Source organism: Prinia subflava, chromosome 3, assembly GCF_021018805.1.
Source record: "Prinia subflava isolate CZ2003 ecotype Zambia chromosome 3, Cam_Psub_1.2, whole genome shotgun sequence".
Taxonomy (NCBI): domain Eukaryota; kingdom Metazoa; phylum Chordata; class Aves; order Passeriformes; family Cisticolidae; genus Prinia; species Prinia subflava.
Genome location: NC_086249.1, coordinates 57,178,714 through 57,204,622, shown reverse-complemented (window position 1 = coordinate 57,204,622; position 25,909 = coordinate 57,178,714). Strand labels below are relative to the sequence as shown.

Here is a 25,909-nt window from a genome sequence, read left to right as displayed (position 1 = left end):
ACCTGTTTTGGGGTGGTGAAAAGAAATCATCTGAGTTTGTTAGGGATTCTGGATTCCACCATAGTAAACGCTAAAGCAAAAACACTGATCTCGCCCATTCACTACCCTGAAGCACATATGATGTGTTTATTGACTTTGTCACATCTCTTAACACCAAGGCAAAATGTCAGTGGATCTCTTATAATTTTATTAGGATGTCATTTGTGATACAGCTGATATGCCACAGAAAATAGTTGCTGACCTATGTGTAATTATCCTGTGACTGAGAGCGCTGCTGTGGTGGAAATCTGTGTTCAAGAGAGCATGGAGGATATACCAAAAGCCTGGGTCAGTCCTTGAACTAATGCCAGATTCTGAGTTGAGAGGCAGGGCAGGAGGAGGGCAATAAATCTTGACAATGCACAGCACTGCTGAGGAGCACGTGCACTGTAGTGCTAAATAAAGGTGCTGCACCTCGCTGCCATCAGTGTGGGTTGGGAAGGTAGCTGCAGTGCCATTTCTGGCCCATGATGACATCGGGTAGGTCTCCTGGCCCTGGTCCCAGGCAGCCTGTGGTGAGGCTGCCAAGGACTTTGTGGGGAGCGTGATTTCGGAGTCGTGCTTCAGCTGAGTCTATGGAAATATTGTTCAGTCATTTTTTTCCAATTTGGTGCGCATTTATTCCAGGTTTTGACAGAACTTTGAAGTATTATTTTGTGATGTGACTTGACTTCAATTTCAAGTGGTTCACAAGTGAGGGGACCTATCTTTCTCCCTTGATGCCATTGTTGACACCTTGCATGCCTTCATTGCATCCTCAGTCTTTTTTTCACTAGAAGGAAAAGGTGATTCTTATTGACCATATACAGACTTTTGAGGATCTCCTGGCAAGTAGTCTCATATTCCCAGAGCTTAATGTGTGGCTGGCATATGATAGTGAGCAGTAATGCACACAGCAGCATTTGGCCTTAAGACCTTCTGATCTCTCCAAAGCAGTCTCTTGACGTGACTTTACCAGGAGAGGTGTTCATTGTCCTGCCATCAGCCCCTTGCGTGAAAGTGGTTTTCTGTGCAGTGAATGTACCAGCACTGTATGGCTGGGATGAAAGTGGTGATTCATCACCCAAAAATAAGTGCTGTGCTGATTATAGCTGCCAAATACTAAGTCATCAGTTTCCTCCCCGTTAAGCATTTGCCACCTCTGTGACTGTGGTGTAAGCAGATGGAGGGAGGAGAGAGCTAACCACTGGTGAAGTCTGTCATTGCTGCAGCGAGTGCTGCTCTCGTAGCTGCCCCAAGCCTCTGGGGACCTGGGAGGCCGGGTCTGCTGTCCTCCCCTTTTTTTGGTACTAACCTTTAAGCAAGCAAAAAGCTACAGCTTATTGTTGTTGGAGAAGAGTTAAATTTAGTTGCTATTAATGAAAATTGAGTCTTGTTTTCATGTTTGTGGTCTTCTTCATCAGAAATTGTTATTTTGTACGGTGGACCAATTCAATACATCGAATTCAGTGCCAAACTGAACTTGGTCTCAGGCACCTGTGCTATTTAGTAATCACACAAGTGTTGTACTATCTCTCCATTTGTTTTATATCTATAGTAATAGTACGTAAATCACAAATTGTATCAGGTTACATTTTGACTTCAGTAATATAAACTCAGACAATATTTTAATTTTCAGTAGTTTTATGATACACTGTAAACCAGAAAAGACAGCAATTCACATGCCCTGCTCATGCTTTCTAATCTCCCATGTATTTTTAATTTTCCTTTTCAAAGATGTCTCTGTCATGAATGCATATAATGGACCTGTACTCCTTTTTATTGAAGTAATTCATTACTGTAGAGATATTTTTATTGTGCTGGTCACTTCAGAGTTTTCTGTTGAGAAGAAATTGAAACACTTCACTGGTTTCTGGTATTAAATATGCTTAATAAGTGTAGTTCTCTTGATTGCCCTAAAGGTGTTAATACCCTTCCTGGGAAAGCCGAGCTGAAGTTAAAATTCAGTATTCTCAACATCCTTGAAGTCTAATGACTTATAAAAGCCTATAAATGATGCCTCATTTAAAGAAAAAAAGGAAGTCTTTCTGAAACATCCTATTGTCAGCTCTGTTTTAGTTTGGATGAGTAACACTGAGCTATTTGTGCTCCCTACTGTGCTTTTAATATTTTTACTGCAGCTTCGTTCTGAACCATGTGTACCTTTGGCCAAAAGTTAATCGGGACAAAATGAAGGGGATATTGGCAGATGGAGGAAATCAGGTTTTCTCAATGAGATTGTCCTTTTATAGAGGTACTTTGTTTCCCTTCTTCATTACCTAACCACCCTGCAATTTGAGGTCTACAGTTAAGAGTCAGAAAAGGGCTGATTATGCAGCTCTCAACATGAAATTTTGCTTATCCTTTGGAATGTTTTAATTAGAGTGGAAGATCTCTTTTTTCACCATACAGGTGGAATATTGGAAAAATCACTAAAGGATGTGTTTTCTTACCTTAGTTTTAGCCCATTTCAGTGTGTGTATGTACGCTGGTAGCTGGACCTGGTTAAAAAGGGGAAGCTTTTTTTAGGTGGAAGCCCAGGTCTCACGCTTTGGGGAGACAGCAGCCCGGCTCAGCCCAGCAGCTCTCTGGCCTCTCCTGGAGCTGCCGATCGTAGGCAAAGGTCACTTTTCCATAGCTCACCTGTGAACAATTACATTGTAGACGTTGAAATGCAGGATCAGGGAATATTAGCCTGCCTGAAGCCCATTTGTGGTAGTTTGTGGTACATCATTATGGTGGCAAGTCCTAGTGGATTTTTTAAAATATTCAAAGTACACTCTCCCCAGATATTTATACTTAAGTCTAACACATGCTATTGTAATAATAAAATCAATTTGACACACTCCTTTCGCCATTAGTAAGTTTTCTGGATTTTATCTTGTGTAGTGTAGGTTATTGGTTTATTGACTTAAGCTGTAGTGTTTTATTGAGTTTATTTGGTTAAGTTAAACTAAACTAAACCCCAACTTGGAAAACTCACAGCAAGATTCCAAGAGAATGTTGACCCATGAATACCATAAGTAGAGTAATATTTGATAACTAAGTGCCTCTCAAGTTTTCGTAAGCTACTTAAACTGTTAAGGAGGGAGGTTTGTCTGGATTAATTCAATAGCAGTAACATACCAGGAATACCATGTTATGATAACTTAAACAGATAGTATATTCTGGGTTTTAAGCCATTTTATTCTAGGGGGTTTTAAATTTTATTTGCATTTATCCTTTTGCCTGAGGAACGGAATTCAGTGCTAGTTGTGGTTTCAAGATCACCTTGCCCAGAGATCTCTTTCCCTGTTTGTATGTTGAACATTCCTCTATAGGGCAAATGCAAGACAAGAATTTTAAAAGGAAGGCTTGCTTTTCGTAATTTTCTTTCTTAGATCCTCCAGTTATGAGCTAGATGAACTAAATGAGTTAATCTATTCAAATTTCTCTGGTTTTTTGTAATTTTTTTTGTTCTCCCTTAGTTTTTACAGTGTTCTGTGTCATTACAAAAATGTATATGGAAGGAAAATGAGTGGCGTATTTCTTACTATTTATATACCATGGGTTTGACCTTTCTGACAGATCTGAAATATTGAAGGCAAGACCCAGAAACATCTGTTCCCCAGGAGGATTTGACTGCTTGTTTGAGTATAGTCTGACTAGTTCTTTTACTGGAGAAAGCTAATCTGTAAGGGAAATACTGGAAAAAATGCCTCACATTTACAACCCTTCATGCAGGAGAGGCCTGTTGAGCTCCACATGAACTTAATGATACCTTTCCAAGCACCACCAGTTCATGTGTTTGTTGCCTTTGTTGTATACAATTGCTACTGCAAGTGCTGCGTTATCATCCCATGACTTATTGGTATCTTGAAAGAGTGACAAAGTAAACTAATTTTCCAGATGTAACTGGCTTAGCCTCAGTGATAAACATATCCCTGCATGGTAGTATCTGTCACTTTAGGATGTAAGGAAGATGTGATTTGAAATACCGTAATTATTTCTAAGATAAGATGTGTTAATATTGTTCTGTATATAGAAGTCTTTGGAGACAGGTAGGATGAAGGCAAAGCATCAGTTAAGTTTTACTTGCTCAGCTTCTCCTGTTCTTACGTTTACATCTTATGTAATACTATAAAAAGATTGGTTGTTTTGTCTTACTGCCGTTCCTAAATCTTTCACGTTTAGGCACATCATGACCAGCATTTTGAAAGAGCATTGATGCCTGAAGCAGGGTACAGTCTGCAAACTCTGGCCTAAACAAATGTTCTTTCTCTTTTGGGATCCTCAGTATGAATAAATAACCTGAGATTTCCCTCAATAGATTCACACATTAGATTTTTTGAGGGGTTTTTTGGCAGGCAGCCGGCTCTACTATTTAAACTATCAGCCCTGTTGGAATGTATTTTTAATAGTCAGAGTGGATCAGTTGGTAAGCTGACTGTTTTGGGCATTTGGAAAGTGCTTCACTCAGAACAGGAGTCATTATTTGGTTCAGCAGCAGCCCTGGTCACTCTAAGCAATGCCTGTGTCCCACAGGACTGGTAACTGAGCTGATTCGCCACCTAATGTTATACTGAACACATTATACGTCATGAAATGAAATTAGCTTCCTTTAATCTACAAGTTTATCAGCTTTTTTGCATTCCTTCATGTAGCATAGTTGCTGTAGTAAAGTCTTTGGGCTTATACAGCTGGCTTTGTAAAGACCTTTCAGTATGATAATGAACTTCCTTTGAATTTAATAAAATGTAGTATCTATGACAGATAGTAAAATAAAACTGTTATTTTCATTCCTTATGAGAAAACTCACATTTTAAAAGGGAGAGAAGGGGCCAAAAATGGTGATCAATCTTGTAATTAGATTCCAGGATAATAAAGCTATTGATTATGTGCTATGCAGGCACTGGATTAGTTAGTAGTTAAATATAAAAGGCTGTCTGAGCTGTAAATTCACTGTGTTTGAAGTTGAACAGTGTTAAGGAAAGCTTAGTGCATTTGAAGCGTAGTCCCTTGTATATAAAAAGTTCTTGTTACCATGAAATGTGATAAAGTACCTCATCTGTCTGTGAAGACCATCTCGGTTTATATGAACTGTGAGCTCTTCTGTTAAAGTCTTGTAATGGGATTATAAAACTTATTCACAACACTGTTGCTGTGTGATGCCCATGTCAGCTAGGCACTTGGACACCTAGTCATAGGCAAGTGTTAATCTTTCCTCCTAATTCCCTACACAGCAAAATAAATGGATGTTCAGCCTGATCAGTTCCTGAAGTGGGCCATCAGTAGGAGTCTCAGTGACAGAATTCAAAATGAAATCCTTAAATCCTCTGTTTGACTACAAACATTTGGAGGAATGTCATTGTTTGTAGTAATAATATATTACATTTCTTAAGGCCTAAAATTGTGTTTATGTGTTTGTGGATCCCTTAAAGGTAGAGCAGCTCAGTGCTGTGTGCCTCTGATCAGGACTAGGAAGAGAGGTGATGTGTAACTCTCCTGTTGAGGCTATCTGACCTGGTGGTTGAAATGTTAAAACATCCACTGCTGTGACTCGGACTCTGCTTTAGATGCCCTGAAACCCCATATATTAAAGTACAGAAATAGCAGGTAATGTTCTTGCTCTCTTTTTTACTTAGAAGCATGGGTCACTTAACCACTAATGATGTGGAAGACCTAGGTTCAGTTTGCACCAATGCCTGAAGGGATTCAAGTCTGTCTCCCACACATGCAAGGAGAGCTCTATTTATGAGGCTTTTTGTGGTTTATGAGGTGCAGTTATGAGGCTGTTGTTCTGAGATGGGATCTTCTGATGCATCCTCTTCAAACTGCTCTGCTTTACAGGTTCTGAGATTTACAGGACAACAGTGTGAGAGAGAAGGAGAATATTTTGATCAGAGTGTACTTGCTACGCAAATTTTCAAGAATTGTTCTCAGCAGGATTTTTCTCTTAACTGGCTGCATTTTACAGAGAGGTAATTCATGATACCTTGATTCTGTGAGACGGATGATTTTAGCATCTAATTCCTGCTGTGTGCTACTCGCAGTCCACCCGCATGGCACAATTTAGCGTGTAAGCCAGAGGCTGCTGACAGCTGTGCTAGAAGAAGACAGGCTTACACCACCTCACACATCGATTACAAAATACACTTCACTGATTTCGTCCACTGATTATCTAAATAATGTAGAATCAGAACTCAGACTCCCTCCCCAGTGTCATTATTTTCCTATAAAATGCAAAATGAGGGTCAGTGAGACTCGATTTTCCCAACTGAATCTTCCTTTTTCCAGAGGAACTTCACTGCTGGAGTCTAGTGGCAGGTGGTGAGGGTGATGGGTGGCTTAGCCCAGCACCAGCTGGACAGACAGTGTGGTGTTCTGCTGCCCTGAGAAACCACTTTCCTGCTAGCTAAGTTAGGGTTTTTATGCAGTGCGATGGGGCTTTTTCTGTTCGGGATTTTTTTTTTTTTTCCTTCTTACAAAGTTAATCTGAAGCATGTAACTCTCTGTAGCATGTAATTACTGAGGGTGCAGGGAACCTTCCTTGCCATCAAGAATTTTCCATACCTGCTTTGGTCTTTCTTGGGAAAATTGGTGTGTTCACAGTTGGTAGACCTGCTGTTCTTTGCTGGTGCAGCAGTTACTGTGGAGTTTGTTGCTTGGGAAGTACACAGATGAGCTTTTTGCAATGGCCAAAATACCTGTAAAGATGGGCAGTAGCTGCCAACTTACTCCTGTGTAGTGGCTTGCAAGTCCTGGAGTAGACAAGCTATTGAAACAGCAAGGAGAGTACTGCAAAAGGGTATTGCATATACTATCAGAGCATGATTTTCATTTATTTATATCACTATGCCTCTAGAAAACCAGTTTGGTGGGTGGGGGAATGGTTGGATCTGTGTCAGCTATTCCTGTGTTGTGAAATAACATTTATACCTGGCCCAGAGGAGGGCTACAAAACTGAGCAGTAGACTGGAACAGCTCTCCTATGAAGAAAGGCTGAGAGAGGATTTGCTCCCTCTGGAGAAGAAAAGTACCAGGAGAAGCTCCAGGGTGACCATATTGCAGCCTTTCAGTATTCAAACAGGGCTTATAAGAAAGATGAATAAAGGCCTCTAGCAATGGCACAGGGGATAATGATTTAAACTGAAAGTGCATAGATTTAGACATAACGAAGAGACATAAGTTTTATGGTGACGTTGGTGAGACTCAAGAGTCGGTTGCTCAGAAAAGCTGTGTATTCCCCATCCTTGAAAATGTTTAAGGCCAGGTTGGATGGGGTTTTGAACAACCTGTTTTAGTTGAAGATGTCCTTGCCCACAGCAGGTGGGTTGACTGGATGGTCTTTCAAGGTCCATTTTCCAGCCCAAGCTTTCCTACAATTCCCTACATTTGTGTTGTGAGTGTAGCAGAGGTGAAATAGAGCAAAGTGGTGAGTGTACAGGCATTCTGAAGGAGATACTTGAGCCAATCAGCACAGTTACACTGTGGCCCACAAGCAGCCCCACAGAGGAACCATTGCCCTGTCGATGCAGGTGTTGGTCTGTGTCGGAATCTGTCTTCTGTGTTGCTTGAAAGCAAAAGTCTTCTGAAGTGAAGTTGTGAGATGCCAAGCCATTTATGAAACAGTTGTACTTCACAGCTTTTAGTTTTCTTCTGTTAAATTTTCATGTCTGTAACATGCAATTACATATGTATTGGAGCTACAGATACTCTTTTAAGTTCAGTGGTTAAAGAGACCCTAAACCAAAGTATGAATTCCCCTGTTTAATTTGTAATATATTAGGAGCTGTCAGTACTAATTAGTGCTGTAAAATAGTTTAAGACTCATGTGTCAAGAAAAGTAATAGTGTCTGTGTCTCAGAAGCAGAATTTTGAGTATGCCTATTCAGAGATGTATTTGGTGTGCTCATCTCCATTTGGCTGGGCATGTTAATTATGGTTAGCAGAAAAAGTGTATGATTGAGTTTATAATATTTTTAGGTTACCTCATGCACCTCTCCCAAAGTAAATAAGCCCAATGGGTTTGCAAGTCTTCCTTCTGAATCAAAATAGCAGGACAGTGCACTGTCCTGCAATAGTAGAGATCAACACTTGCACTTTAAACAATTGTGCTCCTCAGTCAGGAGCAGTATTTGGAAATGCTTGGTGCCTTTGGATCCTTCCCATAAGCCTTGACTGTTGATAAGGGTGAATCCAGGTGTGTATGCATCTGAAAATGCAGCAGTAAGTTCTTGGAGCCAATGGACACACGCAGTTAAGCACCTTCCTTCTTTGACCATAACAATTATTTCTACTCAAATGTGGGTTGTGATATCAATGATGTGGCAATATATCAGCTCCATAACAAGTACCAGGTGTTGCGTCTTGTTTGGTCTAACATGGGGAAGTGGGACAGTACTTACCCTGATGTCACTATTATGATGTTACACAACATCACCTTGCAGCCAGTCCATTTATGTCTGTATTTAAAATGAAATTGAGAATTACAGAACCTCTTTTTTTACCAGCACAAAGCAAAATACTTTGTTTTTTTTCTTCTGTTCCTCTGTGTGCTTGCAAGATGCGCTCGTGTGCATCTTTTGCTGGATTTGCATAGGTAGGTAATTGCACAACTGCCAGCATTGTCAACTTGTGCTCTCAGGGATACCCTGCTCTACCCCAACCACTGCCAGTTCCTCCCCATGAGGGTGCCAGGCACTGTCCCTGAGCTCAGTGCCATCCTTCACACTCCAGGAAGTCTCAGGTGGCACCATGTGCCTATGCCTGGACATCTGAGTTTGGCGCAAATCACTTTGCTTAGTGAAAGAGCCAAGAGTAAACTTTTTAGAGAATGTTGTTTTGTTAACAAAGAGTTGAGGAAAAGACTAGGAAAGAATATTTAGGTCAAACAAAAACTTTTGGGAATTGATTTCAAATGCACTAGCTTGTTATAATCAGTAAAGAAATAACAAAAAGATCAAAAGATACCTCATGTGTTCTTTGCCTAAAGTTTAAATCTGTCAATGTGTATCATTAACAATGAGTCATGCCAGAATTTACTTCTCCCTCTCCTCCTTGCATTTTAAATAGAAACTTCTACTTGGAAGTAAAACTACTTATTCTGTTGAAAAACAATTTGTACACCAAAATAAAAGCTTTTTTTCCTTTTTTATCCTTTTTTTCCTTCTCCGCTTCTTCCATGTTTTCTTTTCACAAGCAAGAGAAATAGCTTGTGTCTGGTTGCCCCTGTCACTATGGGTAGCATATAAGGAGTTTCCTTTAAGTTAAAATGTATATCTTTGAGGGGGGCTCAAGAGCATTGTTTTGCCTGCAGTTTAGTTTTAAGTGTCTAATATGGCATTTTATATGTATTACTTGTTGTCAAAACCCAATAGTTTTGTCTCTAACAGAATTTAAATTTAGGTGTAGTCATATATTCTGAAGCTGATTTAAGCTTAGGAAATGAAAAGTTACTAAACAGCTCTTACAAACACCTTCTTTGAAAGTTGATGTTTCTTTTTTAAAAGCAATTAGTTCTTCAGAACAAACTTGGAGTAATGTCATGCATAACTAATAACATGGTGATCATAGTTGTGTATTAACTCTGGCCTGATAAAAACAAATAAGTACCCAGTTTCTTCTGATGTGTAATAATAGCACTGTAATATTGTTCGCTATTAAAAAATAATCAGTTTGAGTTCATTTTAGTTCAGTTGCTAATATGTTTATTGTTTTAAGATTAAAAGTATAATGAAATATTGAGTGTGTACAGTTGTCTCAGATTTCAGATGTGAGCCTTTCAAGTAATGGAAGTTGTTACAGATGCACATTGCAGGCTTTAATTTGGAGTGGGAAAATAATGATACTTTATTTTATGCTATTTTTATTCAGCCCTTAAAAGTTAGAAAGAATAAAATAATATAAAGAGAGTTTCGTAGTTAGAATGCATTTAATTTTTATATTAAGTATTACAATGGTTTTGCTCTACTGTTACATCTCTAAATTTGATGTTGTAGTGTGGGAAAAAGTCTTGGGATTCTTCCCTACATTTCCCCTTCTATAAAGTGGAAGTGTAGTCTATGTTACCCACATCTAAAGGAGATTTCTGAAGACTAATAATTTCCCAGTTATCAGTAGGTAATTATTACTGTCATAGGTTAAGAACTGAAACAAGGAAATCTTCATGGTCAGCTCCAGAGTATTGCATTAAATGGTCTGTACTGGAGTGTGTGTCTGCTGGTTGATATGTGATGTCAGTGGGTTATCCATCTCATAATCCATATCCTGTTCATATCCATCTCATAATCCAATGCTGTTCTACCTAGTCTTTTAACTGTAAACTTTATATAAAGACTCAAAGTGGATGCACAGAGAGGGCTTGGGTTTTATTCTTGGTCTTTTCTTCTGTAACAATATGTACTGTGGTGTACTAGGACAGTGAATTGAGTCAAAATCCATTCCAGAGGCATTAGGAATTAATTTTCTAAATATACGTGTTCATAGTTTATATGACTGTTCTCTTTAAGAGTAAAGAGTCAGAAATAGCTATCCCCATTCCACCTTCCCAAAAGCCATGCTAAAAGAGCATGGGTGAGCCTAAGCAATGAAGCAGTGTGCCTTTGGGCAGCGTTGGGAGGAGGGCTGTCTGTGCTAGTTTTGCTCAGACCCTTAGTGGGCCATTACTGCAATGTGCGTGTCTCGTCTTCATTTTCTGTGGACGAGTGTCACAGAGGGACAGCATGGGTTTCTGGGATGTCTGCTGACAGCAGAGGAATGGTGAATCTCAACAGTTTCAGGTCCCAAGCACTGCTGGGGCATTTTGCTTTACTGGGCACAAGCCCTTTTGTGTGGTCGCTCAAAGCTTGACCCGCCTCCTCCAGGGTGGGACACTCTCCCTGATATCGAGCCAACCCATGCAGCCTTTCCAGCCAACCCCACACCCAGAGGGATGAGCACCATCTCCTTCCCACCCTCATATTCATCTTGTGGGCCGCCGTGTTGTATCTGAGGTGGCATCAGGTGACTTAATGCTTTGTTTAGGATTTAAAGTGCCTGATTTCTTTAATTTGCAGAATCACTTGACATGATCCCTTGGAGCTTGGTAGTATTGCAGCCTTCCCGGCCAAGACTTATGTAGGTTTTCCCTTTCAGACAATACCAGACCCAGTCTCTGCATTTTGTCTGCCTCTGTAGGTCTATTTTTCTAGCCAGTGTTATACTTTTCATAAATTTGGCTCTTTTTCCTTCCTTGAGGTCAGCTCTTGTCCTCCTCAGTGCTCCCAGAGGAAGGGCAGCAGTGGGAAGCAGTTAAGGATTTCAAGGGCGTCAATGAGGCGGACTGCTTTCACCCAGGTTAATGAGCTTGGAGCAGAGCTACCCACACTTGGAGGTTGAGAGGTTTTGGATATACATACTCAGGCCACACTCGCTCAGTACCAGTGAACAGTACCAGCCATGTTTGTTTTACTAGGACCAACGATAGGTTTGAGGAACAGACCACAGAAAAGTGTTAGTTTTAGTAAAACTGGATTTAAATGTTTTCTCTCTGGAGTGGATGCTTTTTTTTCAAGCCACTGAAATGGTTAATTTCAGTCAGATCTAACTGTACCTATCTCTGTGCCATCTATTTATTTTACTGAAGAATTGTCAACATTGAGTGCAGCCTCAGCTGGGAGGTCAGAAGAACAAAATGAATTTAAACTTCAGCTTGAGGGATAATAAACCAAAGGATGTTCATTTGGGAAAACAAATTCTTCTGGTGGAAATTAAGATGAACAAAGACAAGCGAGGAAAGACATGGAGAAGCTCAGTTGCAGAGTGCAGATAACACACTAGATGTGAGTTTCAGGCATGGCACCTCCACAACCGCCATGTATGTGTCCAGTAGGTGTACAGGTACTGAAGCAGTTAATGGAGACCTTCATACCTCAGAGCAAGACTGAGGAATGACTGAAAAGAAGTACTGCCCAGTCTTCTGTGCCTTTTCCACGTCAGCTCTGTTTACTGGGTGCACAGAGTCCTCTTGCAGTGTCTGGCATTGCTTGCCCAAGGAGGAACTACTTGAAAGTGTAAGAGCAGTTTTTGAGTGATGTGCTGAAAGGCTGGTTTCGTCACGGCTGTTTTGCCTCAAACTTGGTGACAGCTTGCAGGTGGTTAGAGGGTATAAGTAATGATTTAATATATTTTTTGTCATAGTCCTTTTTGCTAGTATATTTATGAATATTTCAGAGTAAAATGCAGGGTAAGAAAATGTATATCAAAACTTAGCATCAAAATTTTAACTTAAAGATTTCTTGGCTGCAAATTTTTCTTCAGGCTTTCATTGTTTTTAGTGTAAGTTGGACTATGTGGGCACATAGAACACTTATGTTACTTTGAAAAAACCCACAATATAATTTGAATATTTTCACCTAGAAATGTAAATACTGCTGAGTACTTTTTATAAAAATTATTTTCATTAAGCCTGATAATTTGATGGACCTCTCTATCAACAATCCTGCTTGGCAGGTACTTGTGAAAAGTTCCTGACATGTGTTCCATGTCAGACAAAGTAACTAGTCCAAATTGACAAAAGAAAATCCACTTTAAAATCCCAATATATGTCTAGTAGAATTTTTCTTATTATTTTTTAATGTAAACATTAAGGACTCAAATTTATTAACTCAAGGTTTTGAGTGAACATAATTGTAAAATTCTGATTTAAGATCAGGTTAGAGAAAATAAAATGAAATCAAAATTAGAAAATAATGCCAAAAACATGAGGGGAAGGGAAAGAAGGGGAGCTGCTAGGTGGTTTTATGTATTCTTGTTGTTCAGAATTTTAAAAACTAACTTTTTTTAAATCCCAAAAATTGAATTGGGGTAATACAATATTTTTCCTGGTAATTTACCTTCCCTTTAATGATTATTTATGGATCTGCCATTCATTCAGAAATTATTTTCATATCTAAAATGGATCAGTACAAAGAATACATTACCAATATACTTTTTATGCTTAAGCAGGTAATAATCCAAGCACTGCACCTTTGTTAGACTTGTTTCTCTTCAAGAGTTGTGTTGTAGCAATGAGCATAAATTTGTTGCTTTCAACGGGTTCTTCCTTTGACAGAGCATTCTAACAACACTGCTCAAATATAAATAAAACATCTAGGCTGAACATCTAGTGTTCTGAATGTGTTCATGATTTCGGGAACAAGGGGGTAGGTTTTGTTGCTTATCAAAAATATCACAGGAGGCCCAGGTAGAATTTGAGGTACTGAGAACTTGTCCTCATTTTCAAGATATGTATCTTTTTTACGTTTAACATACTAGATAGTACAGGGGCTGATTAGTTTGTTTGGTATAGAAATCTGTAATCCCTGGTTTTTCCTTCTGTGCTGTTAGAGAAATCCTTTGGTAAACCTGTCAGTTTTGGGACAGGAGAGTTGGATGCCAAGCAACGTTAATGCTTACTCTGTCTTTGCAAATGTATTATTTAAAAATAAGTCATTTCATATTAGATATATTTGAGCTTATTGTTAAACATGTTTAAAAATTAATTCTGTTTGCATAAGGATCTCCCTTCATTCTGAAGCATGTTTCCCCAGTCCTAATTTGAACTGTTACTAAAGGTTGTAGCACATGGTACTTTTTTAATGTTGAAGTAGTTGTGGAGTAACATCATAGTGTGACTGATCAGGAAAAGATAGAAGATAGTGTTGACAGCCTTGAAGCTTGAATTCTCCTTGCGTGTTTATGAATAGTTGATTTGCATTTGGTCTCCTCATTTCTTAGCTAATTCTCTTTTTATTTTGGGACATCTATAGATTTAGCAACACTCTGCTAACAAGGCCACCTGTGCCTCATAAGATGTGCTAGAGGAGTTTCTTTTGCCTCTTCAGACTCACAAAGAGAATAGAAATACTATTTTTAGGCCTTGGGGGTTGGAAACATCCACTTTGAAATAAAACTTCCAAGTGTTATGCAGAGATAATGATACATTAAGTGAATCATGAGTATTTTAAAGTGGGTATCTCTCAGTCTCTCCTGTTGAATCGATTCCAATTCGGGTAAATGCATTTTCATTGAGCCTTTTTTTATTTTAATAATTCCTGGACCCTACTCTCTGTCTTTCCCTGCACAAGTTGCTGCGTTTTATAAAAGCTTCAATGGGAGTCATCGTGACAGAGTCTGACTCAGCCTTACTTGGGAGTGCCATCTCTTGGGAATCTCTTTTTTTCCCTGGAACACAAATGTAACCTTGACCCTGAGCAACTGTTTATTGAAAACTGACAGTAAGACACATTTTAATTTGTGCTTCCATAAAGGAAGCAGAAAGATCCAGTTGTCTTGCGTTTTGCCCTCTTCTTCAGCATGACCTCCTGTGTTTCTCTAATTCATCCAAGCTGAGCAGTTCTGTGACCCTGTGACAGCCTACAGCAGCAGCCTTGAGCGAAAAGGCAGAAATGCCCGTTCACTTAGTGCTTTAGCATGTGGAAACAAAATTTCAAGTATTTTGCTCAGTTTTAGTTTTCAGCTGTGTACGTGTTTGTCCTTCTGCCTTTATGCAGCTGTCTGTCATTACTGTACTGGTGCACCCTTCATGTATAGATTAATAATAATAGCCTAATCTCAAATTGAGCGTGGTTGGATCTCGGATGTGTCATCTTTTCATAGAGATAGCAGAGTGATTCAAATAGAGGTTCTTTAGTTCATTTTTTTGCAGGTTGTATTACTTCTTTTTCTGAGAGTACTTTGTTGCTTTGGTTAAAGTGGGGATTTTCAGGCAGAAGTGAATATTGTGAAGGTAATTTCTCATGCTGGGAAGCGGTTTTGAAAAACATCTCTTCCTGTAACTTTAAAGAGCATTCACTCATAGATTAGCAAAATCAGCCCTAAAAATACTCTAAGTAAAGCACTGAGTACTTCAGCCATAACCTACAGGGCTTTTTGAAATGCTCAGGCTGCTACCTACCCAAGCTAGCTGCAGCCTTTTGTGCTCAGCAAGTGCCCATTTGGGGTGGGGCAGGATAAAACCTGACATAGGTAGATATGTTTCATGGCCAGCACCTACAGAACTGCAGTTTCAGGGGCATGAACTTTTTACCCTATCACTAGAAGGATAAGGAAAATATTCCATCTTAATTTTAAAAGCAAACTGTGTACAAAAGATGAGCACACCATGTTCTAAACTCAATCCACCTGCCATCTCATGGCATTAGAGTTGTAAGCACATCTGTGTGCTATGCAAAAGCGAAATGACTTATTCTAGAACAAGTAGGTTTTGTCATTTAAAATGTACTGGTTTTCATTTACTGTGAAGTGTTAGAAAATCTGTGACCTGCCCAGTACTTCTGGTTATCAAGGTTTCACCCTCCAGGCGTGATGACCAGAGCTGAAAGCTGCTCTAGCCAGGCACAAGTTCTGCACTGCCTGCCCAGGAGAGGCTGCATGCCTGCACTGCCGAGCCTTGGCACTTTGGTACTGCAGTGACAATGATGTGGTTAAAATTATGAGTAGCTTTTCAGATAGAGTATGATTTTTCTTATCTCAGTCTTCTTTAACACTGGCTAAACAACATCTTGTCTGAAATTGCTCCTGCCAGAGCAGAGTGAGGTGGGATAGCATGATGAAAATCAAGAAGGGGTTTTGTGTGATTTGCCTGAAGAGTTAAATGCTTAGCAATTTATTTTTTAACTTCCTGTCCTCAAAGCTAGCTTATTTTATAAATGCTAAATTTAGTCTGTTCTGTTTCCGTCATCAAGGACAGCTTTTTTGGTATGCTTTCTTCCAAAATGTTTGACCTTGGGAGATTGCTGCCAAAAAGGAAGACATTTCAAAAGCTGACAGCTGATTGTTGGAGGTTCGTAAACTCTGTTGTGTGGTCTCAGTAGAACTCCACAAAGGCACAAAGACACACTGTGGCTTAGTGCCCTGGGAAGCTGGTGAACTGCAAGGTGTCAGAATGAGTTGCTGACAAGAAAATGATCTTTACTTTTTCTCTGGTTTTAACCTCAGTCGTGTGCAAACTGTGAGCTCTTCATAGCTTCTTTAGGATGGGAGACAACGCTGAAACACAGAGGAGTTGCCATGAGAAGAATAAGAGTGGAGTCAAAAGGAACTGTTGCAAAATTTTGTCACAAGTAAATTATGAGGAGGTGGAATTCAGGGGGCTGGAAAGAAGATGAACTGTGCAGGAAAGGATGGTTGCCCAGCAGATAGGATGTTATCAGCCATCGTGTCACCGTGTTTCGCTCTGCGTATTGTGGCTGGTTGTGAGGTAGACAGGCTGTTTTTCCATAACAGTCTGGGGAATAAGGAGTAAGGAATGCTTTTTTATTCACCTAAAAGAAGCTTGGTGAATAGGGAAATCACATGTTATGTTCCTGGCGGTATTTATTAATGACAAGCTAATGAAACAGAGCACTGCAGAGAATACTGGTGTACAGCTTTAAAAGGGCAGGCACAAAAGGCATGAGCCAAGAACATTGATTAATAGAGGCTGCAGCTTTATTAAAAAGCCTCTTCTAACAGGGAGCCATCCTTACCTGACTTCCAGTTCTGACTCAGCCTGGATTTGAGTGGATGGTGAATAGCATAAGGATGCAACAGCAATGTCGCAGAGACATGCATTGCTGAGATTCACTTCTGAGTCCCACCTGGTGGCAGGGCTGAAGCTGTCCTCTCCATTCTACCAATGGGCTGAGCTGTGAGATGAGGGAAGCTATGTGAAAATGTACCCCTTCACGTTATATTTCTGTGGTCTGGGCTGGCATCCAGGGCAGCCCACTGAATTACAGGGACCTTAGGATGAATTCTTTCTAAGCCACCATGTGTTCTGAAGGCTGCCAAACTCTAAGCAACAGAGTTTAGACTCCTAAAACCAAATTGAAATTTGCAAAACCAACACAGATGCTTTTGGGAGCCAGATAGGAAAAGCCTGCTTGAGATGCCCAAACTAACAATCCTCTGAGCCCACACCACCAAAAGAAGCTCAGTTAACTAGACGAGAATGTAAGGACAGAAGTAGAGAGACAGAAGAAATGAATACACAAGTATTTGTTTCTCTTCCAGTTGAGCTGACAGAATGGCTGAAGGTACACTGAATATTGCAGCTACAGCTTTCTTATCTTCTCAGTTAGAAAAGTTCCACTAAATTCCATAGTTCCATTAAATAAAACTATCAACAACACTCATTGTCTAGGGAAATGAACAGTTATTTCCCAGTTAATAACATTAGTAGGAGATGCTAAGAAGTAGTGTTCTGAGAATTTAGCCATTCCTTTTGGCTTCCTTACTGCTCTTCTTCTCTTAGTTCCTCATTCTGGAAAAGCTGTCACCACTGGGAAAAAATTACTTATAGCATCCATTCTCAGAAAATAATAATAAGTTTATTGTTCAAAGTTTTGATTCACATACTGATTAAATAGACTTTTGGCAGCTTAGGTAAAATCAGAGGTCATGGAGAAACATCTATATACCTCTTGTAGCTCACTGTAAGGGAGCATGAGTTTTGTTTAGCACCAGCAGAAGAAATTATAGCACTTGCTTGCAATTTTTATCTTAAATATGAGACATACAAACCTGTTTTGATAAGGATCCTGCTGTCTTTTGTAATGTCAGCTGACATCAGTCACATCCTGCATTTACCAAAGAAAGGGCCTCCTTAGTCTTAAGAGTTTTGTCAGGGAAAGGCAGCTATGGAAGGGCATACCAGTTGTCATCCTGTTTGGAAAAATTCATTAAGGGATTTTAAAGGTTTTGAGCTTTCCCTACTGAAGACTGAAATAATATCAACTGCGTTACCGTAGTACTCAGAGACTGTGTGGCTCCTCCAGCAGTTCTGGACAAGAGGAGAGTACCTAGGGAAGGATATCTGGAATATAAGGAATGTACAAACAAAAGTAAAGGTAGAAGAGCTGTTAAAAGAGAAAGTGATTTGTATTATAGTCTAAAGTTACATGTTACTTTTTTTCTGAATTCCCAAAGGAGTAGGTGTAATTATTATAGTGAAACAAAGGACTGTTCTTAGCACAGCCTAGAAAAATCTGCAAGTCATGACCTGTGCTTTGTCTCAAAGACCATTAACTCTTATCTGTGGAACAAATACTTTGTGTGCTATCAGCTACAGGAGGGTTTGGGGTTCTTTACTCTTCTTGAGGTACCTACTGCTGTTTGCTGCAAGGCAGGTGGGACTTTGGGGCAGATGCACTCAGTTTGGCAATAGACTGCTTTTGAGGTCTGTGTGGATCCCTCGAGTCCAGTCCCCTGTGGCAGTGAGTCAACCTGGTGTCTGCCTCTGGCACCCATAGAAAACCTGGAAGTAAGGCAATGTAGGATTTCTTGCATGGTGGATTTCTCTGTGCTGTGGATAGAGCTGGCCATTCATGCTGCTTCTAGATGACACTTGTGTGGCCATATGCATGAGGGCATCCCTCATCTCTCTTGAAGGAGCTGATGCCATTTATCCCTCTTCTCTCAAACATTTAAGATAGGAGATGCTGCCTTTGGGCTTTTGAAGGTTCAGGTGTAGCCTGTGCAGGGTGTCCCTCTCCACTTTGCCTTTGCTCTGGAACCTGTCTGTTCAGTTCAGCAGAACCAGTCTGTGTGTCCAAGTGCATGGGGATGAGACTTGTCAAGATTTGACAGATTAACTTCTTGTGCCACATATGTTTATGGTTTTGTCGTTATGATGGCATGGTGGGGGATCTCATTATGAACAGTAGCCAGGATAAGGTGTTTCAGAACTTCTTGCAAGTTACCAGGAATCATCACCTGGTAATTACGGGCAGGTTTGCCTTCTTGAGGAAGAGCTTTACATAGCCTTGTCACTCATGGCTGGTTATGTGCTTTGAAAAGTAACCCGTTCTTCACTTTGTGGTTTTTATAGCAGAATTTCTCATTGTCTTTATAAAAAGGGATATTTTGCTTTTGTTACTTGTATTACAACAGATTAGCAGGGTCCAGGTGAATCGATTATTTAGATGGTGGTCCCTTTATTTTAAATTGATTTGCATAAGAATAGAGGACGAGAACATTCCAGAGATGTTCCTGTTTTCAAATGGGGGTAAATGTCAGATCTAAGAACCAATCTAAATCAACTAAATAGATGAGATCTACTAGAATAGCTCATCTTTCATCATGCCAGGAATAATATCCAATTAGGCCCTTATTACTGCAGTTTTCAATATAAGTGTCTGTATTTTTCTTTTTCAATAGAATTTCATTCTCTGTTGAAGCTTGACTCCAACTCAAAACGCAGAGGGCTTTCCTTGGAAATACTTAATGTAGTTGATTATAAAAACCCCAAAGGGAATTTATAGCTTGATTGATTGTTATTGACAGTAGATGCATGAAAGTGTTTCTAGCTTAAATATTTCTGACTTAATATTTTTAAGATACTTAGTAAATGCTATAATCTAGAGATCAAGTTAATGCATTTAGAGCTGCTTAGGTCTGTATAGGGAATAATTGTCTTGGGCCAAGTGAGGTTTGAAGGAGCAGTGTTTAGTGTTGAGGTTGGGTTTGGTACTACACTGTGTGAATGCCTGTCTGTAGAGAAGCTCTGCTGCAGTGCAGTGCCGTGGAGTTCCTTAGCTGAGGAGCTGAGAGCTGTGCTTTGTCTTACGAGCAGGTTATCAATGGGCATTTCCATCCTTGCTCTGCCTGGTGAAAATTACTTGAAAAAACATTGTTAAAGACTGGTTATTAATGATGTACTGTCAAAATGGAAAGATATATCAAATAAACTTCTCTAGGGATCTGTCTTTGGTCTAGCATTATTCAAAAATTCTATTAACCTCTTTGATGACAGAAATCAGAGAAAACTATAAAAATAGTAGAAAGCACTGCTCTAGAATAAATTTAGTCCAGCCAGCTTTGAAAGAATTAATCTAAAGCATAGAATTACTTCATGAAGTCAGGAAAATTGTTCTCAATTAGTATGAAAATAATAATAATAATAATAACAAGGGGGAAGGCTATTTAATGGGCTAGTTCAGCATAATGAATTGCCGTAACCATTGCTCCCTCTGACAGGGCAATCATACAGATGCATGGCTTTGTACTGACATGTGAGTTCATGATCAATGACCATTCGGAGTGCAGAAGTCAAAACAGAATTGGAGGAGTGAGGGTAGCATAAGAACCACCGTCTGAAAAGTGTTGTGAACAAAACTTCAAAGATCACTGTAAAGAGCAAATTTACACTGTAAAGAGTACTAAGGCTTTTAAAGCAGACATGTGACACAAAGAAACAGCTAGGTCTGCCCAGTCTAGAAGAAGGTAGACATGTGGGAGGAAATTACAGTCTTTGAGCATGCAGAAGGTTGTTTGAGGGATGTTGGTAACCATTTTTTCTTCATGTCTGAGTGATGATGACACAAGAGAGTAGTGCTGTGGTTTAAAATTAGATGTTGGAAAAAAATGTTCTGTCAATATAAAAAGTTGTTACTGCTGAAGATACTAAAGTTTTTGTCATTGGCAACTTTGCAAAGAACCAGGATGATTTTGGACTGTTAATCCTGACTCTTTCTAAGAAATGGGAGTAGAATTTTTTTCTTTTTAATGCTCTATTCAAACAGAACATGTCTGTGCTTTCTAACACAATTTACACTTCAAAATTATGAGCTGACCAAAGAAAAGGAAACAAGTCCTGTGGCTTTCACAATTAAGTTGTGTGGTGTGCATTAGCAATTGGATGTGCAAGTCATCTTTAGCCACATATTTAACTATGTCCCTTTGTTCTTCCTCAACAGTCTCCAAACGTCCACAACTACCCAGATATGGATGCTGTACCCTTGTTACTAAACAACATGAAGGCCGACCCCACGGAGGATTCATTATCTGCAGACCATTTCCAAACACAGACTGAACCAGTGGACTTGTCAATAAACAAAGCCAGGTCGTCCCCTACAGCAGCCTCATCTTCACCGGTTTCCATGACAGCATCAGCCTCCTCCCCTTCTTCTACTTCTTCTTCTAGTCGGCCAGCTTCATCCCCCACTGTAATAACATCAGTCTCCTCAGCAGCATCTGTACCGTCAGTATTAACTCCAGGTCCTCTTGTGGCCTCTGCATCAGGTGTTGGAGGCCAGCAGTTTTTGCACATTATCCATCCAGTACCACCTTCAAGTCCCATGAACTTGCAGTCCAACAAAATGAGTCACGTGCACCGTATCCCCGTGGTGGTACAGTCGGTACCTGTTGTCTATACAGCTGTGAGATCACCTGGGAATATGAACAACACTATAGTAGTACCACTGTTGGAGGATGGGAGAAGCCATGTCAAAGGTAAGGTGGAGCCAGTTTTGTGTATCTGTGGCATCTTTGAAACTGGTCTTGTATGAGAAAAGCATAACAAAGATTATAAAGTTGTTAGTTTCCATACTTACTGTGTTGTTCCTGAAGAGACATACAACTTACACAATTGAGTGGAACCTTTAAAAGTCTTATCCCAGATGATCTTTAAAGTAAATAAGTTTTTAAATGAAAACTGAGTTCAGCAGTGGTGTTAGATGCTTGGACAACTTGTGGCAGGTTTTGTCCTGAGAGAAATAAATACTCCAGAAGCTGAGAAAGTAGGAGAACAGAGAAAATATCAATGTATGACATTTATGACAATTTGTAAAACATCATAGATGAACATGGAAAACTCACCAGGTGTTTCAGATTTAGCAAGGGGAGGAATGTCAGAGGGAGTGTTCCCCAGCCAGGAGAAGGCAATCATCAGGCTCTAGGAATGTATGAAGGAAAGGCTAGTGGACCAACGAGCACTAGCAGATGCAGAGAAGTAGGTTTTACTAAGCTTAAGGAGTGGCAATGAAGTACTTTGAATTAGGTTTCTTCTTCCAGATTAAACAGCAGAAGGAAGCCACCCAGAGTGTTTATGTTGGGAATGAATTTTGCAGACACAGGACCTGAGAGGCACATGGAGGTGTGAAGGGAGGAAGAGGCATGTCAGAAGGATGGATACACTCTTGAGGTGTCCAAAGAACACAGAAAGGGGAGCTGGAAAGCGAGAAACAGTGAGAGCCCAACAGTTACTGAGGGAGCAAAAACTTGTTAGAGATAGTGAGATGATGGCTGGAGGAAGGAAAGGAAAAACAGATGTGCCCAGAAACTTTGAAAGCACAGCTTTATAAAGGGAGCATTAGTGACAGAGACGGAAATATGAGGAAAGGAATGAGAAACTCATTTCAAGGCTCATTGCATGTGAGTGAGTAAAATACGGTAATTTTCCCCTGAAATGAGGTATTACTTGAGGCAGAAAGGGAGGGTATTGACAGATAACCTTACTCAGGACTTCTGAGACTGCAGGACATTTAGTCTTATAACATCTCTTGTGTTCCTAATTGCATACTGAACAGGTCTCAACAACTTGTTTCTCACCTCTCGTATCTGTTTTTGATAAATTGGCAACTCTGTGTTATTGTTCAGGACTACAGTGATGGATCATTCAGATATTCAGGGACATCCTGTTGTCTATTAGTCCGTGGTTCTCCTACTGTTCCCTCACCACTGTTCCCTAACCACCCAAGTGGGGACTGTGCCCTCTCAATAGGCTTGGACATAGGAAATTAACGCACTGTTGATCTGAGTCTAGTTTTAAGCCTCAAAAGGATTGTTTAAGTTTTATTACACTTCATACAGTGATGTAATCTTAGTCGTCCTTTGTGCCTTTAGGTCAAGAAGTTATGAATAAAACCAGAACTTTGTACTGTGTGCTTAGGAAAAAACCCCAAGCAAGCAGAAGAAGGAAAGTTTTAGTCTGTATTTTGATTTTGAAGCTTCAAGGTACACCTAACTGTGAGCTCATCAAGAAATTTTCCCATTCGATTTCTTTTCAAAGGTGCTGGTTGGCTATGGTAGTAGTCTCTTCTATAGGAAGCGCCTCCTGATCTTGTGAAACTGGAACTTAGCTACTCCAGTTTGATCTACACAATTCCAGAATTTAATGTACTATAGGGATTTCAGCCCATGAACTCCATGCCTTCTGACCTGCCCTGACAATATGGCCTTTGTGCTCTAATTGGAAGAAGTCATTAGCCATCAGCCCATGCATCATCTGTTAATGCACAGTTAAAAATAAGGAATTAACAGTTCTTCAATTTCTGGGGTTTTTTTTCTCATGAGTTGTACTCATTTTTGTTGTCCTTAATTATTTTGATTAAAAAGTTCAGGTTAATTTAAATAAATACAATAGAAGTAAATTGGGCAGCAATCCACTCTAGGCAGTAATCTTTTATCAGCATTTGCTGAAGTGTTTTTCATTCTTCAATACAAAACAATATAAATAATTAAATGCGGTGATATCACACAAATTAACCAATTAAATGATTTTTATATGTGTGCAGAGTAAATTCCCTTCAATGATCAGCTCTTGTGCTGATAACAAAAACTAAATGTACACAGATCCTAACAGGACATTGTTGTCAAATTTAGTTAGTTTCTAATCCTCTACCAGCTGATGGACAAGTGCAGGTTTGGAATCATCTAGAGTCACAGCTTTCGACTTCTTCATGAATGCTGGTAATTTTCAGAAACAGAAAAATATGCACACTGAAACAGTTGATCCACAGAAAGCATCAGCAGCGTAATCCCTGTGTTATTCCTGCATTGGTGCTAATTCAGAGACCATGTTGATGATCCAGGAGTGCCAGCTGGGAAGCACTTAAAGTTATATTTTACATTAACCTTTATCTAAGCCCTTTTCACACAATTGAGACTAAAGTATTTTCCTCAAAAGAGATATTTTTAAGTAAAAATTAATGAAAATTACATCAGACCTGAGTTCAGGCCTCTCTTGTTTTTCTAGGTTTCAGGTACTGAGGGGAACAAATACAAGAAACAGGGCACAGAGAAAAGCTTTTTCCTTGTTATTCTCAATTTTATTTCTCTTGTGCTGAATTTTCCTTTTCCTTCCAGGTTTGACGAGAACCATTTATTTTTAGGTTTTTTTGCAAAACCTTCTCAGGCTGTAACCATCCCTCTTAATACTGTGTCCAGGTGTTTTGCTCCGGTGGCTTTCTGCTTCCCCTGATGCTCCCCAGTCCTCCTTTCTCTCTCTCTCTCACTCTCTCAGACAGAACTCTCCTGATGGCTGCTTTTTTAGGCAGTTCAAGCAAATAGTTCTTTCTTCATGTTCTGTTTGAATTCTCTCTTGCCTCCTGCACAAGAAATGGCTACCTTGTCTTCTGTTTTCCCTTCTTTTCCTATTTTTTCTAGTCTTTCCCATCTTGCTGACTGCTCTTTGTCTTCCCCTCCTTTTTGCTTAGTATTTCTAACCTGTACTCTTATCTCCTCTGCCTCTGTGCCTCCTTCTCCATGGTGTCATTCATCATAGCATTCTTTGTCTCACCATCCTTCAGAAAAGCCTCAGATCTCCTTTTCAGCCTCCCAGTTTGCTGTTTATTTCTGTCTATCTTGCCTCCTCTCCCTTTTTTTTTTTTCATTTTGCTTGCAAGGTTTCTTTTTGTTTTGAAGACACATAGCCCTTATATATACAAGGTGCCAGCAGCATCCTGTCAGGTCCCGTGCCACATCGTACACCACAAGGCAGCCAGTGGGAGACGGGGCTGTCATGCTGCAAAAGCACCCTATGTCAGAGTGATGTACAAAACCAGGATTGGTGCATTTTTTTAGGAAGTTATTAACAATGTTTAATTAGAAGGTAATTAGCGAGCGCTGTTTTCCGTGTTGGTAATACAACACTTACCATTTACAAGTCTTAGTAAATTCATACAAGTTGCTGACACCACAACACTCAGCTGTGAACACACACACAGTTCCGTGCAGACTCCCTGCTGACCATGCACCTTCTTTCCCGATGCACCCGCTGGGGAGGACACGGCCCAGGGAGATCCCCAGAGCAGCCCCGCAGCACCAGCCCGGCTGTGCAGGTTGCCCCCTACAACCTTCTCCTCTCGTTGTTTCATACACACAAGGCAGGGTAATGCCTTAGGGCTGTGGGGCACAGAGGGGAAGGGAACCAGGCACATGTCCTCGTGGGCACCACAGGGCCAGGCTGTGCCCTCTGCCACCCCTACAACATGGCAGAGTCAAAGTTTGCTTCCTTCAGTCGTCACTGCTCTTGTCACAGCCTGAAGAAGTGCTTTTGGAGGTTTTCTGCTGTGAGGATTAGGTGGTGGTGACTAGACATTATTGTACATTAAAATATTCCATGAAACAGCATTACAGTCCCATGAAAAATTTTCCTTGCCTTTTTCCCTCACTGTTTAGCAATGGTAAGCATTGCTAAAAGTTTAATTACAGGCCCAGCAGGTAGCAGCACCTACAGATAAGACAGCCTAATGGTTTCCCTTAACTCCTATCATCAGTTGCTCCAAGTCTGTCTATATGTTAACCATTTAGACTAACATTTTCGATACTGCATGACTGCCTCAAGCTATTTTTTTTTCCTTTTTTTCTTCCCTTAAGAGGAAATTTTCAAGAGAAAAACCTATTCCACTTTTCCTGAGACTAAGCATAGAGAAAAAAATGTAGGAAAATTTTCTATGTTGAAAAATTAATGTCAAGTTGGGGTGGTTTTTTTTTCCTTGGTGAACAACTGTAGAACCCCAGTGTTTTTATGACATGAACGTCATGCTTGGTTTAAACCATTGTTCTTCACTTTCAGCAGATATCCATGAATACTACTGGCAAATCATGTCCCTCTAGCAGCAGGTTTTGCCAAATACAATATCCTTAAAAATTGTTTTCTGTAGTTCAGAGAAATTACTTTGAGGAGCATTCATTGAGGAGCATTTTGGAAGCTTCTTCCTGATAATGGTGCATGAAGGGCTGGTGCAACTTTGATACTTTTGGGGTTTTGGAATCAAATTTATGGATTCTCATTCTTATGCGTTTTTATGTTTTCAGAAGACGTAATCAGTTGCAAAATTCAGCAGTCAGAATATTATAAATTTAAATTTGTCAGCTGAACTTTGCT

The 25,909-nt window shown here is 39.9% G+C and overlaps 1 protein-coding gene across 2 annotated transcripts in view; it reads left to right on the top strand.

Annotated features, from left to right (window-relative positions):
- Positions 1–25,909, top strand: part of KLF12 (KLF transcription factor 12) — a 224,714-nt gene that overhangs the window by 122,025 nt on the left and 76,780 nt on the right. For both annotated transcript variants that reach the window (XM_063392220.1, XM_063392219.1), the window contains exon 4: positions 20,718–21,252. In XM_063392220.1, coding sequence (XP_063248290.1) covers positions 20,718–21,252 — 535 coding nt within the window. The remainder of the gene's footprint in view (positions 1–20,717; positions 21,253–25,909) is intronic.